The following is an 18,114-nucleotide window of genomic DNA, read 5'->3' as shown; positions in this document are numbered from 1 at the left end:
AATGGTAACACTATAAGAAGCCCCGCCCCTTTAATGAAGAAAGAACTAGGCCTTAGGCGGCAAAAGCTCCGCCCATTTAATAAAGAAAGCGCTAGGCCTCAGGCAGCAGAAGCTCCGCCCATTTAATAAAGAAAGAACTAGGCCTCTGGCGGAAGAAGCTCCGCCCCTTTTCGCTTCTAGAAGCAGCAGCAGGGGCTGCGGTGGTAGGAATACTAGCTTCGCGTTCTGTTTGGTGGGAGCCCTTTCGCCCTCCGTACTCCCTCTGAGGAGGACGGGCTAAAATGGCGGCGGGAGGGGAAGTTTTGAGCGGAAGTGGCCTTGGGTGAGTGAGCGCTGCTGGGGAGAGGGGCGCCTTGGGACGGGGGTTTTTAGGCTCGATGAACCGAAAGGTCTCAGTCCTCCTTGGCCAGGAGAAGCTGAAGGGTGTGGGTCTGGAGAGAGAGTTGGTTTGTGCAAATCCATGCCTCCCAGCCCTGGACAGGAGGCTAAAATGGAGGACAGGTCCTGGAGTAAAGGACTCAGGCTGCATCCACACTGGAGAAATAATAACCCGGTTTGGGACCGCTGTAACTCTTCGCCTGCCTCAAGGCTATGGGAACTCTGAGGAAGCAGGCTCAGGTCTAGGAAAGCTCCTGCCACCAACTCCTCTCTCTTAGTCTCATGGACTGCAGTGTCTCTTGGCAGACTCACTTTCCATATTAACAGGGCTTGGTCTTTGAATCCTCCCCCAAAAGGAAGGAAGGAAGGAGGCACCCAGGCTTTCCTGCCTAGACTCCCCATTTTGCCTTCATTCATCTCTTCATTTCTAAAGTCCTTTGCCTTTCCTCCATTAAGGAACTATAGTTGTTCAGGACAATACCTTCCCAAGCAGTATCCAGCTTGCCTGCAAAGCTTTGGAGTTTTTAGTTAATTAGTTAGTTAATTAATTAATTAATTAATAGTATTTATACCCTCCTCTTTAGCCAAAAGGCTATCAGAGTGGCTTACGTTGTTTTAAATTAGACATTTCCCTGCCCTCAGGCTTACAATCTAAAAATTAGATTTATATCTGCAATAATTTTTAAAAGGATACTAAACATTAATTGCCATTTTAAAAAATGATACTAATATTAAAACTTAACCGTTGAAAACACAGCAGGGTTAAAACAATTTAAAAAATTTAAAACATTAAGGCATGACAACCAGCACACCGATTACACACACACAGACTGCATAAGTCAAATCCACACACCAGAAGCCTGTCTAAATAATAAGGCCCACAGCCATACCACTCTGAAGATGTCCGATTTCATATGATCTCATCTGTCTAAATGAGACTATCTTCAACCGCCGGCAAAAAGAGAGCAGGAGCTGACATGGCTTCCTGTGGAAGGAGGTCTGTGTTTGGGAAGCATCAAAATATCATAAGATAGTTCCACAGTTTGGGAGCAGCCACAGAGAAGGCGCTCTGTGGGACTAAGAGAAAGCCTCCACTGCAGATCTTAAGACTCAGTCTGGAGATGATGATGATGATGATGATGATGTCGTCGTCCTCCTTGGAGAGTGAGCACTCTATTTGGGACACACCAAAATACACTTGTCCCTCCATATTCGCTAGGGTTAGGGGCAGAAGACCCCCGTGAATATGGAAAACCCACAAATAACAAAAACACCATTCTCTAGGAATCTCTGGGTCCTCCAGTGCAACTCTGTGGTTGATGTCCGACAGACACTGACCACAGAACTGCCCTGGAGGAGCTACAAAGGCCTAGTAGAGTATTCTCTCTAGGGATCTCTAGGTCTTTCAGTGTGATTTTTGGTTACAGTTGACCATAGAGTTGCACTGGAGGACCTAGATATTCCTAGAGAGAACATATTAATCAAAGCCGTGAATAATCAAATCCTCAAATATCAAAGCCGCAAATAGGGAGGGATGACTGTCTTGTAAAATAGTGAGCAGTTTTCAGCTGCTCCAGAACTCTTTTATCAGATCGGATGCTAATCAGAACAGGCAGCAGAGCAGGTTGGGGATGATGTTCAATCTCCAAAGCTTGACATTTGTAACATTTGAAGTGTGATATTGTGCAACTTTAATTTGATGATCCTGTTAGGCCCTAAACAGGTTTCATCTTGTACCAGGTGCTGCTGGGACAAAAAAAATCAATTGTGAATAACTGTTCTGTGTTTTTTAAATACATACCCATACCCATATATGTATATACACATATACTGATTTTAGGAATTTCTTTCCCTATATGAACCACCTCAGCTACCTATGCTGTCTGTGCGGATAGAAGTCTGTTTCTCCGTATCGTTGCACAAGTGTATCCTAGTTCAGTGTAAGTTAGTCACTGACACTGTGAGATGTTTCATGTCACCCCAGAAGAGATAAACTTTAACTTGTAAATGTTTATTTGGAGTTTTAAATGAATAAAAAAAGGCTATGGATTAAACTTGTACCTAATTATCACAAGTCAAAATTTAAAAAATAAATCGAGACAAATAATTATGCTGTAAGTTGTAAAAAAAAAAACCAGCCCTGCATATTTAAAGTTTTAGAGCCCATGTGGGAAGCTTTGGGAGTGGGCTTTGGATGTCCATGTCTCTGTGTGCTGGAGAATTTCAGGATGTGATGCCATGTCCCTTGCCATCTCCAGGTCCCTTGCTGAACTTCTCCAGTTGGCACTTCAGCCAGGGATCCAGCATCACTGCTGTTTTGTCTCCAAGTGAATTCGACACTCTTGTTTGTCTGTCCCAGCATGGGAAAGGACTGGAACATCCCCTTTTCTCTCCAAAGATATGATGAGGACGGAGTAAGTCAGGTGTCAGCTCAAAGCACTTTAACCCCCACTCCTTGCTTTCCCTGTGCAGGGCAAGAAATTAAAGCACTAGAAGTAGCAGCTGGGGATCCAGTGACATCAACAGAATGTCAGTTGATTCCAATAGGAGTACCAACTGGGGACCCAATGACATCAGGGGAGGGAGAATGCCTCTGACCTCACCCACACTTGGAGTGGGATCCTTGTGGGGAGGTTTCAGTTGGTCACCCTTGCCCTGAATGTTCCACACATCTGATTTAAAACTTGCATTTATTTATTTATTTATTGCAATATCCAGAGGGTGGTTGTGGCACCAGATATGCTTCCACTAGAACAACCAAGAGTTCATCGTCACCCATTCAGTTAACTCTTTGGAACAGTTTTTAATGGCTAGTCATGTTCCTTTCTTGTAGCTAAATAACAAATAATCATTTAGCACCATTGAGAGTAATGCATCATGCTCTGGAGAAATTTGGGGGGGGGGGGATTAGAGGGATCCAAAAAGGAGGGAAAGAGCACTGTTATGATATTACATTTAGGCCAGCATCTGCAAATCTTACAAATTCTGCATCTTGATATTACTATCTTTGTTTTTACAGGATTTCAGTAATCTGAGACAACTATTGAGGAACGTATATTCAAGAAAGCTGATTTTGCATCAGAGTTTGTAGATGAAATTCAGACACTTATTTTCTGAAGTGGATACAAGCCCTACTAGCCAGCTTACATGTGTAGATCATTGCGTTACTGTGTTAGCCATTGTCTCTATACAGCAATGACAAGACTGGAAGAAGCAAACCGAGAAGTGAACATGCACTCCTCTGTCCGATATCTGGGCTATTTAGCCAGAATTAATTTATTGGTTGCAATATGTATGGGCCTTTATGTCAGGTGGGAGAAGACTGCGGATGCATTAATACTTGTAATATTTATCCTGGGACTTTTTGTTCTTGGGATTGCCAGTATACTTTATTACTATTTTTCAATGGAAGCAGCAAGTTTAAGTCTCTCTAATCTTTGGTTTGGATTTTTAATTGGCCTTCTTTGTTTTCTTGATAATGATTCTTTTAAAAATGATGTGAAGGAAGAGGCAACCAAATATTTGCTACTTTCCTCAATAATTATAAGAATATTATACGCATTGGTGCAAAGAATATGCGGCTGCATTCATCATCGACCCACATTGCTGACAACGGTTGAATTTCTTGAGCTTGTTGGATTTGCAATCGCCAGCACTACTATGTTAGTAGAAAAATCCATGAGCATTATCTTACTGGTTGTGGCTTTGGCAATGCTGATTATTGACTTGCGGATGAAGTCTTTCCTAGCAATTCCCAATTTGGTGATCTTTGGAGTCCTTGCTTCTCTATTATTTTTTCCATCTTTAAACATACCAACCAATCCATTTGCCTTGGGATGCTTTTTTAGCTGTTTAGTAACAGATCCTTTTCTTGACATTTACTTCAGTGGACTTTCAGTAACAGAACGTTGGAAACCTTATTTATATCGTGGTAGAGTCTGCCGAAGATTTTCAGTCATTTTTGTTGGGCTTATTGAACTTATTTCTTTCATTTTGTCAGCTCTTAAACTGGGTGATTTGGATCGTTGGTATTTTGTGATACCAGGTTTTTCTATTTTTGGCATTTTCTGGATGGTCTGCCACATAATTTTTCTTATAACTCTCTGGGGATTTCATACCAAGTTAAATGACTGCCACAGAATCTATTATACACACAGGGCAGAGAACAACAGCCTTGATAGAGTCATGGCCTCTAAAGGAATGCGTCATTTTTGTTTAATTTCAGAGCGGCTAGTCTTTTTCAGCCTTATTTCAACAGCTGTTTTGGGTGCTGTGTGTTGGCAGGTATGTTACAATGCTTTTACATCACATCCTGTTACTTGTCTTGACAGGAGAGATTATATAGTAGGACCTCAGTATCCGTGAATTTGCCATCTGTGGATTTGAGCATCCATGAATGGCAAGCCTGCGTTGTTCACATTGGTGGAGCCTACATGTGGCCACATTGTGATTAGGGCCAGCCCCTGTTGTCCCATGTGGTGGTGCATGCATGCAGCCATGCCGCCATTAGAGACAATGGGACTTCATCAGATGTCCCATTGTCCCTAATGGTTGTGTGGCTGTATCACGTGCCGCCATTGGGGACAATGCAGGCTTGAGCATCCATGGGTTTGGGTGTCCTGTGGATTTTGGTAACCCCCATGGATACCAAGGTCCCACTTACAGTACATCTGAATTTCTGGTGTATAACAAAAACATCTGAGATGCATAGCTGAGCTATTTTACATGATACCATGGAGGGATCTTTATAGTAGCTTACAAGAATCACTAATGCTGCAAGTTTACTGCACTGCAGTGAAGACACATTTTAACAATTTCCATTTATATAGTAGTTTGGATTTAACTACCAGTAGGCTGTTATTAGTGTGTATATGTAAGAGGAAAATTGAGCTTGCATTGAACCCTTCACTTGAGAACAATGTACAGTATATCCTATCTGCACTAATAGGGAGTTGATGGGCTTTGTACAGAGTGTAGAGTCTGTGGTATCCCTATCAATAGATAGTGGATAGTCTACTGGTGGATGGAATTTTATTCCTGTTGCAACATGTTGTGTAGCCCAGGAACAAATGGCAACTTCCTCGCAGAGTTAATCTGTTCCTTGTCCATTTTTAATTTAGTCCCAAAAAATTAAGTGAGAATTATTCTGAAGTGGGCACTTGTCTGTATATTGCTGTTCCAGATTGTATTGATGAGCTGCTTATGTGTAGCAAATTTGGAAACTGGCTTTTATATATTTTGAAACACCTGTCTTAAACAGACTTGTATGTTTTTACAGTGTCAGAATTACTAATTCAACATAAAAAAATAATGGCTGGCATCCTGTTGGTCAGTTATAAAGTCATAAGCCTGGCTTACAACCTTTCCAATTCAGATTTACCATTGTGGTACCATTGCCACAATCATAAATGTCCCTGAAACCCACCTTGTGCCAGTGAGTTGCAAGGATTTTGCTTCTGGTGAGAGTACCACTGGTTGCTGGCATAAGGGGGCTGGATGTATTATCTTTCAACACCAGCCTTGCCAGTGCCACAAAACTCCATACCTTGGTGGAATTGGCTAGATTTTCGGGGTGAGATTGGCAGATGAAGTTTCTCCTGCAGGTTTGAGACATAATATTTATGTTGCCTCTGAGCTTGGCTCCATGTTTTGCTTTCTTGTATTTTCTAAAGAAAAGAGAGATTCTCTTTCAGTCTGCATGGGCAATGTAAAGCTTCATATTTAATTGGAAGCCTAATAATGGCCCAGTACAGGTGGCCAAAAGTGCTGTTGTGGGACTTTTAGGGCTCCGGAGAGCTGGGTGTCCATACGCACCCAGCCCTTCCAGTGGCGCCCCGCCCACGGGGTGCGTGATGACGCATGAGCGTCCCCCCATCCAAACGGAGGCAGCAACGTCAGTGCGCACGAGCACCATTATGGCGCTTCTAAAAAGAATCTTCTCTAAGCGGCTTCTTTTTAGGGCACGCATTGGTGCCACTGTGGGGTTGGCATGGCACCAACGAGGGGCAAAAACGGGCACTATGGAGGCGGCTGTCTGTATCACCCCCTATGTCATGAGTAAAGCTGCCACTATCACATCAGTGTGGAGATGACAGTCATATAAATAGTTCAACTTTGAATTGTTTAAAAATGCTGCAGCAGTTAATTATCCTCCTTTCCATTTATTCTTTTAATGCAGACTTATTAAATTACTAATCTACAGTCCCTTTTCAAGTTTGCCTTAACATGCCCACTTGTGTAAAACATTTGAGCCACTGTGAATGCTTCCTTTTGGAATCAGAAAGACAGAATATAAATCTTCAAATAAATAAATTATGAATATATTTAACTAGTTAACGAAGTCTGGTGTAATGACTGTGCATGCAAATCTTTACATACTTCTACAGGGGTGATATTTGTAAATCCACACTGAATATACAGACTTTTTCACAGGAGATTGAGTTTAGGACCAGATTAATTTTCTTTGTTGATGAAGGCAATCATATTTTAGATTAAGTTTATGGTGAATTCAGCTGTTTCTCTAAACCTGTGGGTTGTAATCAGGTTCTTGTTGTTATTATTTCTTATCCGCCTCTGTCCATCCATTGAGGCAGGAAACAACAACAAATGTACATTGGTTAAGAACACAACATCAGTTAAAACATACATCAGTTCAAAAGAACACACAAGACATATATGTCAATCTATGTTTAAAATGCATTGTTTGAAATTTACATTTGTAAGTTTTTAAAGTTTTATCTTGTTTTGTTTGCAAAGCAAGACCTGATCACTTCTGTTTAGGGTGGTGGAAGAAAAGCTCCAAGTTAAATTTTTGAAATGTTTATATTTATGCACTGCTCTAATGTGATTATAAATGTGCATCTTCTTTTGTAGAAATCCAATGGAATCTTCATGAGTGTTTTTCTTATTGTTTTGCCTCTTGAATCCATGGCTCATGGCCTATTTCATGAACTGGGAAACTGTTTGGGAGGAACATGTGTTGGCTATGCAGTTGTGATTCCTACAAATTTCTGCAGGTATTGTAATGCTTTACAAGTTAACAGTTAACACAGATGTTACACTATAGTTGATGTAACTAAATCAGCTTATATCTCTCTAGCTAAATATTACTTTATTGACTAGATTTGCATGAATTTCTAAAAATGATATAATTGTGGTGTGCATGGAGATGTAATTATTTGTCATGTAAGTTAACCTGCAAGACCCTGGCATAGATCAGATCTCTTTTAAGATTTAGGCTGGAGAAAAGGTTGAAATTTTGACTGCTTCTTATTCTGTACTGGAATCTTCAAATAAATAAATTATGAATACAAAGTTTAGAGCTAGTGGAAACCAAATGCCAGCTTGGAAAAAGATGACACATTTTTAGTCTTACAGAAAATAAAACAGCTTCACAAAAACTCTTGCTTTTGATTTGCTGTCCCAAAAAAAAGTATCAAGACATTCAGAGAGAATTTTAACATTAGTAATTTTACATGTAAAAATATGTCTGTTCAAGGTAACTTATCTATCTCCCCACCCTCTACAATTTTTTAATGACAAGTACATTAAAACCTTTTGAGAACAGAAATATTTAAGACAAATTATCTACTAAATAAACATGCCTTGAGTCAAAAGGTGTAGTGTTCCATTTTATTAAAGTGAATTAGTCTGTTCTAAAAGGACTCTGCATGCTATAATTCTCTGTTCATTATAGTGCAGCAGATTTTAGTAGTAACTGCAATAAAAGGACTGATTGTCATCAGTACTTCTATGCACTTCTTAAATTATACTAACACAGCATCCAATTAGACAAAAAAAATGCTAGGGCTATTAAAAGTCCTGCCAAAATCAAGTTGTACTATAAAACACTATGTGCTACTGCTGCTGTTCTGAAATGAAAAGAACTTTATATGCTGCTACCCACTTAAAATTACCAGTAAGTCAGATCAGGCTGTGTTTGTGAACACAGAGGGTGTTCAAGGACTTTCTCTAGATTTAAATATGATATTGCATTATTTTTGCATTTAGATATTGACTTTAGCACCTGTCATTACTATGCTATGGAAATTCATATTTTTGAATGGCAAAGTTGGGAAGTTAAGCAATACCAGACATGAAACCAAAGGGGGCTCAAGGATGGACAACAAAATATGGATAATCAGTTCCTGAACTCTGTTTAGAAGGCAGTGTCAAATAGCTCACTGAGGCTTCATCCGCACTGCTGAAGGAATCCAGTTTGACCCTACTTTAACTGACATGGCTCAATGCTATAGAAATCTGGGGATTGTAGTTTTGTGAGACATTTAGCCTTCTCTGTTAGAGAGCTCAAGTACTACAACAAACTACAATTCCCAGAATTGCATAGCATTGAGCCATGACAGTTAAAGTGGGGTCAAACTGGATTATTTCTAAAGTGGCGATGCAGCCTCAGTTAATAGAAGATGGGTGATTTTCTTCTAGACTGAGACAGTCATTGTTCCATTGTTGAATATAACAAGTCCATAGTGAGGTCGAGAACCAGTGTCTGGGCTAAATGCTCCTCTGTACAAAGATTTGTCCTCTGTATAAAAGAGGGCATGGCAGGGAAATTATAGAAAGTTTCATATTTACTACGATGCTCCAATACAATGTCTGTTGTATGTATATGCTGCCTATAGCATATACAAGGTGATTTAGAGGTTTCTCATTCAGTGGGTTTCCATAACATGAGGTTGACTCGACAGTAGTTAACAACAAAGTGAAAAACTGTCATGAAGAAACAATACCATTATTTATGCATATCATTAATTTATTAATTGATGATCATTTCTCTCCCCCCCCCTTTCCCCTTCACACAGTCCTGATGGCCAACCAACATTGCTTCCACCTGAACATGTACAGGAGCTAAATTTGAGATCAACAGGCATGCTTAATGCCATTCAAAGGTTTTTTGCATATCACATGATTGAGACTTATGGCTGTGACTATTCCACAAGTGGACTTTCTTTTGATACTCTTCATTCTAAGCTGAAATCATTTCTTGAACTTCGAACATCTGATGGACCCAGACATGATACCTATGTGTTATATTACAGTGGCCACTCTCACAGCTCTGGGGAATGGGCACTGGCAGGTAATTGGTTTTAATTGTCTTTTCTTGAATGTGTGTATTCTTACAGGTTGTATCCTACCTAGGTGTAATGGTACAGATTTTTTTGTACTGGCATTTGATACTGCTTATTCATGAATTCAAAGATGCATGTGCTTGAATCCTTATAACTATGTAAGCAACAACTGCCTCTAACACTTGGTGAAAGGAAGTGGAGGAAGCAAAATGGTTTATTGGCCTCTTCTGTTCATATGATAACTAATTTGCTGCAGGCTCTCATATAAAGCTTAAGATGATAACTTTGACTAAATGATTTCCATTTTGAAAACTAACTGTACAAGCTTCTAATTCATTTGAAGTATACAAAGAGAAATCTTTCAAGTTTTACCATTATTAGGAGAACATTCCTACCAACCATATCACAGAATGAGATTTGTTCTTTGTTGTGCTGACATTGTGCATCATTTGTGACTTTCATTCACAGGCTATTTCATTCTTTAGAAGTATATGAAAGCAAATAGGAGTACATTGATATAACTGAAGACTCTAGCATGTCATACAGAGTGAAAAATGGAAAATGCAAGGAGTTGCTAAAAATAATGCAGGCTACATTGTCTGAAAAGATAACCCATAATTGAAAGTGATTTTATTTAAGATATGAAATTGAAAGTGATGCCAAAGAAATAGGAGAAGGTTCCATAATGGAATCATACATTAAGCTTGCATTTAAGAACTTGCCCATATTTTCATGACAGAAAATACAATTCAGTTAAAAGAAGGAAAGGAATACAGTACTAGTGACAGATTGATTTTGGATCAGTTTGCTTAGTTTTCAGTTTCATTGTGATTAGTGCATCTAATTATTACGTCTTATTAGACAAGTGTATCTAGTTATTACGTCTTATTAGACAAGATATTGTTTATCCTGCAGTAGATGTGACACTTAGTCACTGGTGGCACAGTGAAGGAGCCCTGGTGGCGCAGTGGTTAAATGCCTGTACTGCAGCTATTCACTCAAAACCACAAGGTTGCGAGTTCAAGACCAGCAAAAGGGCCCAAGCTCGACTCAGGCTTGCATCCTTCCGAGGTCGCCAAAAAACAGTACCCAGACTGTTGGGGGCAAATTAGCTTACTTGCTAATTAGCTTACTTGCTGTTCACCGCTATGATCTTTGGAATAGCGGTATATAAATAAAACTTATTATTATTATTATTATTATTATTATTATTATTAATTCCAACTGCCCTACCTGTGAGTATTAGTTTCCTCTGAAACTTTAGCTGTATTCCCTGCACTATATTATATACAGTTGTGAAGAATTTCTAAATCTTTAGGAAGGAAGGTGTGCAGAGGGAGAAAGGATGAGAGAGCACCAGTGTGCATATAGTTATTTAAATTCAAGCATATATTTAATTTGTATTGTTTTGGGGGAGAACCATAAAGTTGAGAATGACCATGGATGGAGGTCATCAAGTCCAACAACCTGCTCAGTGCAGTCTCTGAAAAGCAGAATGGAGCTATGGCATTCATGACAGATGGCTGTTCAGCTTCTCATTAAATGCCTCCATTAACAAAGACTCCTAAGGCAATTCTCTTATCAAATTGCTGTTACCACTGAGAGCAATAGAAAAGAAGTCTGATACACTTTTAAAACACACTTTTTAAAGTCCCATTAAATGTAATGGTGTAATAAATGATGCTCCTTGTATAACATGTTAAAGTTTGCTTTTTTTAATCTATATATTTTTAAATATTTTCAAACCATGGATGGTTGAATCCATGGATACAGAAGGCCGGCTCTACTTTTTATTTGGACACTGTAGCCCAAATCCAGTTGTTAGTTCCCAGTAGGTTAGGCCCACTGAATAATTGAGAACTGGATAAAAACACTTGTTTAAGTTCTATTGTTTCAATGTTTCTCTTTTAGTGGGGACTAAGAATTCAATTCAGGCCTTTGCTTCTGTTAAGGCAGCATAAGATTGCATTAGTGTTTTGTTTTGGTTTTAGCCAGTGTATAGGTCTGCTGGCTGATGTTCACATTGTAATGCATTTAAAAAGCTAGTTTCCTTCCACGTATGTTGCTGCCAAATCAGGTTGTTCCTGCCCTCTACTTGTGTCTTTCGAGCTTTTATAGCTAAGTGCAAGAGTTTACAGCTTTGTCACATGGGTAAATGGACAAGTATATCCTCTACATTTTAATCTAACTCAGTCATAAAAAATGAACACCACTGGACAGAGCTCTGTGCTCTGTCTAAGACCTCCTTTCACAGTGATGCAGATCTATTAATGAGCACTCATTGCGTGTGATTCCCTAAATAGCTGTGGAACCACTTAAACGTATAGCATGCAATGCACATTTTGATTTATATGAATGTGTGTGTGTGTGTGTACACATATGCACATGCACAGAGAGAGGAAACTTTACCCCATATTTTTCAGAAACCATGTTTGCAGAAACCATTCTATCATCAGCACTAGTCTCTAGGTATTCAAGCCAACCATTGAATAATGCATTATAGAATTTTGCCCAGTATCAGCATTTCGCTGACTTATCTGTAGCTTCTCCACATTCACTTTTTCTCTCTACAGGTATTTGAAGAGGGAAACACTTTGTCCATCTCTGGTTTTTCAACACATAACCTGTTTGTGTGGGTGGGTTCAATGGGTTTAAAGGTGAACCCCATTTCCCTTGTGGGAAAGGATGAATAAAATAAGAGATAGGTAAAATCATAGAATCTTATGAGTTGGAAGGGACCAAAAGAGCCGTGTAGTCCAAGCCCCTATCATGCAGGAATACATAATAGCACTGTACATTTCTATACCGCTTCATAGTGAACTAAGCACTCTAAGCGGTTTACAGTGTGTTAGCCAATTTCCTCCAACAAGCTGGGTATTCATTTTACCGACCTATGAAAAGATGGAAGGCTGAGTCAACCTGGAACGCTGTGGGCCTGAACTCACAACGTTGTGACTGTAGTACCAGCATTTAACCACTGCGCCATCAGGGCTCCATACACAACTAATGCACTCTTGATAGTTCTGCCCTGCCTTCTCTCCATCAATTGTTATTCTTATTTCTCTGAGCACTGGATGTATCCCTTTCTTGTTTTGAACATGGTCAAAGAAGCTCCTTTTGTTGTTTCTAACATCTCAAACTTCAGCTCATTCTGTGATTTGGCCTTCCCTGCATCATTCTTACAGATTTGGGCTGTTCTATTATGCTGCTCCTTCCATTTTCTAGATATATATCCCTTTTGAGTCTCAGTGCATCAAGGGTACTCTTTGCTTGCTAACATCTTTAGGAATGTCCTGTTTTTTCCTCCTCATGGGAATATTTTGTGATTTTTGCCTTCAGTGTTTCATTTTTTTTTTTAACATCTACAAAGCTTCTTGTACTCTTTTTTAAAGACTTTCTGGCTATGAGATTCTATCCACCTCCTCCTTGAACTTCTGGAAACAGTTTTCCTGCAGTCTGTGCTACATGTAAACTATGGCCAGTATTCCTAGCTCTCTATCACAGATGCCAAAGTTTCTCCAAGTTCCACCTTCAACCCTTTGAGAGGTACCTGCAAGGCAACCAAGACAAAAGTTCCTTGGATGTGTCATTCTTAGCAGAGTTACCACCAGTCAAGATAGCTGAGATATCCTATTATTATTCCAGCTTAGTAAAAAAGTTTTTTTGTTTCAGGAAAGCATTCGTCCATGTCATCCCAGTTGCTGAAAGAGTATATATAATAATATTTTTGTTCCTCTTTCTGTGCTGGACTTAATCTGCTCCCACACTGCCATTCCCTTCTGCTTATGTTTCCTATCTTATTTAGATTGTAAACCTGAGGGCAGGGAACTGTCAAATCTACAATTTGTAAAGTGTTCTAGGGTGCTTTTTGCTGAAGGGAAGGATATAAATATTCTAGATAGACAGACAGACTGATTTAAATGATCTGACTAGTTTGTGTTGCATTCATTTTTTTCTGTAACACCTATATTTCTGTTTTGCCACAGGTGGCGATGCACTACGTCTTGACACACTTCTCGAATGGTGGAGGGAGAAGAATGGTTCTTTCTGTTCACGACTTATCATAGTGTTGGACTGTGAGAACTCTCAGCCCTGGGTTAAAGAAGTAAGAAAAGTCAGCGACCAGTATATTGCAGTTCAAGGAGCAGAACTGGCTAAAGTGGTAGACACAGAAGAAGCAGACCTTCCTCATCTTGGTGATTTTACTAGAGAATGGGTAGAATACAACTGTAATCCTGACAGTGACATCAGCTGGTTTGAAAAGGGACGCACAGTGAAAGCCATCTATGGAGTGTCAAAACGATGGAGTGACTATACTTTACACTTGCCAACTGAAAGTGATGTTGCCAAACACTGGATGATGTATTTCCCACGCATCACCTACCCACTAGTTCACCTGGCAAACTGGTTCTGTGGTCTTAATCTTTTCTGGATCTGCAAAGTGTGTTTTCGGTGTTTGAAAAGATTAAAAATGAATTGGTTTCTTCCCACAGTATTGGACACAGGACAAGGCTTCAAACTTGTCAGATCTTAAGAACCAAAGATGACCAGAACTGTGAGCTCTTAGATCTTGAAAACATGACGAACTTGTAACTTTTATTTGTAACAGATTACTGTTTCAAAAAAAAACCATTGCTACTTTTGTAGCTATATTCCATTTGCTCATTATCCTGAGCAACTATAATATTTGTGAAGGGTAAGAAACTTCTTTAAATAACAGGGGCAGTATAGTTACTGATTAAAAACTGTTACTGAGCTGGATCTGAATGATCTAAAAGCCATTAAATACACTCATGCACTTGAGAGAAAGGTGTGTGCACTTGTTTGCTTTGGAGTGGTCTGGTCAGAATAGCAAAAATCACCTTATTCTTCTTTTACTATTAGACTGCCATTCTGTAGACAGATATAGCCACATGAGTCCTGATTCCGGTGTAAAAGAGAGGAGCTGGCTTATAGGCTCCTTTTGCCTTGGTGGATTTCAAGGCTTTTTCAAAGGGCAATAAACCAAAATTAACCAGAGAACTCTGTCTAGTAGGTGGCTGTAAGGCTCAGCAGTCGAGTTCACACTAAGTGAATGTAAGGTTAATAGCTTTCTTTGAAGCTTCTACATGTAACTATGTCAAACCCCTGATCCTGAACATACATATGTAGGAGTAAGCGTTACTGATACATTTATTTCCAGGTGTCATCAGGATTTCAGCCTTGTTTTTTCATTTTGGAAATTGGTTACTAGTTTCAACATATGTAATATCCTTAATTCAAAAGTAGGCAGCTCATGATTTGTAGAATTCAAACAAATGGACTTTGTATCCAATCAGTGCTGCCTTCTTCTTTGTTTATTTGGTGGCAGCCAGATTGTACTGAAACAAATTATCTTTACTGCATAAGGGAATAAAAGGAATTTGATTGTAGGGAAAAACAATCTGATTTTACCTCCTTTGGCTTCAGACTCTGGCCTTAATCCTGCTAACTGTAAAGATGAATGTGGAAACATGCCTACAACATGAGCTAGAAAATGTGCTAATCTAAAACTGACATTAAAGCACTGCATCTTCCTTCTGAATATTTCCAGCTCTTAGATTTTTAGACTGATAGCTCCATAACTAAAAGCTACCTATATTCATGCACCTTTAGTTTTAGCATTCTGCTCTAGCCTAAATTTATAATCACTGTTGCCCATCCCAAACAGGCCTGATACAGACAGGCCAAAATAAAGCTGCTTCGAGTCACTTTGGACGTATCGTGTTTCAATGATACATGCATCCTAAGAGTCCAGAAGCCACACCAAAGCCATGCTCCAGTCCTAAGGACTGGAGTGCAGCTTTGGTGCAGCTTCCAGACTCTTAGGACCCATGCATCATTGAATCACCATACCTCCAAAATGACCTGAAGCAGCTTTATTTTGGCCTGTCTGTATAGAGCCTTAGGCCTGTTACAGACTGCCAAAATAAAGCTGCTTCGGATCTCTTTGGAGGTATGCTATTTAAATGATGCATGGGTCCTAAGAGTCTGGAGGTTGCGTCAAAGCCATACTCCATTCCTAAGCACTGGAGTGCAGCTTTGGTGCAGCTTCCAGATTCGTAGGTTGCATGCATCATTTAAACAGCATACCTCCAAAGAGACCCAAAGCAGCTTTATTTTGGCAGTCTGCAACAGGCCTTAGTTTCCTTTACTGGAGAGGTTTAATTGGTAAGCTCTTTCAAACTGTACATAATAAGGCATGGTGAAAACATGCATACCAAGACAAAACTTTTGATAATTATTTTTAAACATAACGGATCACATCCAGATTCTTGTATTTACTTTTTTAAAATGAAAATTTATTTTATAACTGTGTTTCATACCTGTTTTTCAGCTGTGAACATTTTTAACAGGCACTTTTAAATAAATATTCACTATTTGATATATTAAGATTAATTCTCATGTCCAGACAAACAGGTTTTGGAAATGTCCATGTAACAAAAAAATCTCATCAATGTGAGCTTTGCTACACAAGAAGCCTCTTTCTTCAAATGATCATGAATTTATGGGAGGTAGTTCCTTCTTTTGCCTTTCCACTAATACTCTGTAGAAACCTTGTGGCCCTAAGCTAACCAATTTACTTGTAGAGATGATCAGAGATGCAGGTTAAAATCAGCTACAGGTTGTGCAACACAGTCACTGGGGTATTGGGCCCTCCATGATTATTAAAATGGAATGGAAATCTGATCAAATGTCAGGTGTGATATTCCAAAATGAGCTGGGTACACATTTTGCTAAGACATTGGCAAGCATAGTCCTGGGAGCATAATGGCTTATTAGGGGAGATGTAATGATTGTTACACATGTAAGAGGTAGAAGAGGCAGGCATGAAGACACTTTGGGGCCACAGCAAGCATATGCTGCAGCCCCAGTCCACCAGGAATCTGGCTCAAATAACAGTGGTAAGAATTCAGGGCAGTTTCCGGGTGTGGCATCTAAACGCCACAGCCCCAACATGTCTTGAAGCCACCGCCGTCTGATTAATTGTTCAGCTTCAAAATGTCTTGGGGGCATGTGGCGTCTAAACAACACGCCTGCAAACCACCAGGAAGCCGGCTTTTAGAGCCGGTCTATGTCCTAAGTAAGTCCAAACAAGATCAACGAAAATATTTTTGCCTTGGGCTGAAGAAGAAGACTAAAATACTATGATTTTGGAAAAGGTTGCACCAAGATTTATCATCTTCAACCCAGATGATTAGTTTACATGGGCGTATGTAACACCATGCTGCATGGAGTTCAAAAAAACAGATTGAAAGTGATTTTCAATGTTGTTTCCCATAAATTTATTTTTAAAAACAACATTGTTTTAGACTGAAATATTTCTAGGTAGAGATTATCTTGACTCGTTACATTTTATTTGTCCTCTTTTATATACTCTCGTCTCCAATAATGTGCAAATGCTGAATCCTCTAAATGTCTTGCATTTAATTGGAAAGCAGATAGATAAGCAACCTCTGCTAAAAGGTTACACCATTTCCTTTCTGTGACAATTGCACTTTCATCTATTCCAATTTCTTTAGTGATGTTTTGAAGCCTTTTTCCTTTAGTACTGAAAAGTTAACATTTCTCTTGGATACGTTGTGCTTCCTTGGGTTTGTAAAATGCTAAACTGATTTAACAGCTAAACCTGTGTGTTTAAAGGGTTTATTGCCAGCAGTGGATAACATTTCTCTTGAAAAACTTCCTTATTACCATTCAGGGTTTTAAATTTGTATTTGTTCTATAAAAGTATAATTTAAATATATATGGCTCTTTTGTATGATTCTTCTTACACTTTGCTTTTCCAGTCCTATGTTCAGTTATCTCTCTTGGTACTCTCTCTCTCTCTCTCTCTCTCTCTCTCTCTCTCTCTATATATATATATATATATATATATATATATATATTGTATCAAGATATAAATCACAATAGCTGAAGTATTCTTAAACCTTTTTCCTTGCTGTTCTGGAAAATGGATAGCAAAACAAAGAGAGGTGTTACTTTTAAATAACTATTTTATTTAGCTGGAATTTTCTGTAGATGAGTGATTATTTGATTAGGTAAGAAATAGTAAAAAGATATTTTTATTGATTTTCAGTGGAAAGGTTCCCTGTGTTGGTTGTCTGTCCAGCCAGAAACAAAACTAGTGGTGGAAATAAAGACATGCATATACAGTGGGCCTTTGGTATCCGCTGGGGATTGATTCCAGGACCCCATGGATAACAAAATCCATGGATGCTCAAGTCCCATTAAATACAACGGCTTAGTAAAATGGTGTCCCTTACCTAAAATATTAAAATCAAGGTTTGCTTTTTGGAATTTATATATTTTTGAAATATTTTCAAGCCGTGGATAAAGTATCCATGGAAATAGGGGGCCAACTGTACAATCAATACTACAGCTCTGTATTATGCACCATAGTACTGTGCTGTAGATGCACTGCTGCAGTCAAGATATGCTTACTTTGGTTTTGTAATATGAATTGGCATGGCTTTAAAAAAAACCTCTTTTTCCTGGCATCTGTTCAGTAATCTGATATCAGTCCTTTATAATTTGTTTCAGCTTGATGGATCAGCATTTAAGAAGCAGTGAGTCTTTGGAATATTCATGTTTGTTTGTGGAATACTCTTGGAGGGGGGATGAATTAGAG

At 39.1% G+C, this 18,114-nt stretch overlaps 1 protein-coding gene across 1 annotated transcript; it reads left to right on the top strand.

Moving 5' to 3' along the window:
- The first annotated feature begins 234 nt into the window (after positions 1-234).
- Positions 235-15,252, top strand: TMEM168 (transmembrane protein 168). Its single transcript, XM_089524316.1, has 5 exons — positions 235-322; positions 3,398-4,662; positions 7,252-7,394; positions 9,198-9,472; positions 13,451-15,252. The coding sequence occupies exons 2-5, from the start codon at positions 3,526-3,528 to the stop codon at positions 13,996-13,998; spliced, it is 2,103 nt and encodes a 700-aa protein (XP_089380442.1). The 5' UTR covers positions 235-322; positions 3,398-3,525; the 3' UTR covers positions 13,999-15,252.
- Positions 15,253-18,114: the final 2,862 nt, after the last annotated feature.

This window comes from Sceloporus occidentalis, unplaced genomic scaffold (assembly GCF_023333645.1).
Source record: "Sceloporus occidentalis isolate IW3139 unplaced genomic scaffold, rSceOcc1.0.p SCAF_5, whole genome shotgun sequence".
NCBI classification, from domain to species: domain Eukaryota; kingdom Metazoa; phylum Chordata; class Lepidosauria; order Squamata; family Phrynosomatidae; genus Sceloporus; species Sceloporus occidentalis.
Note: the sequence above shows the minus strand (reverse complement) of the source record. Positions and strands in the feature narration are given on the sequence as shown.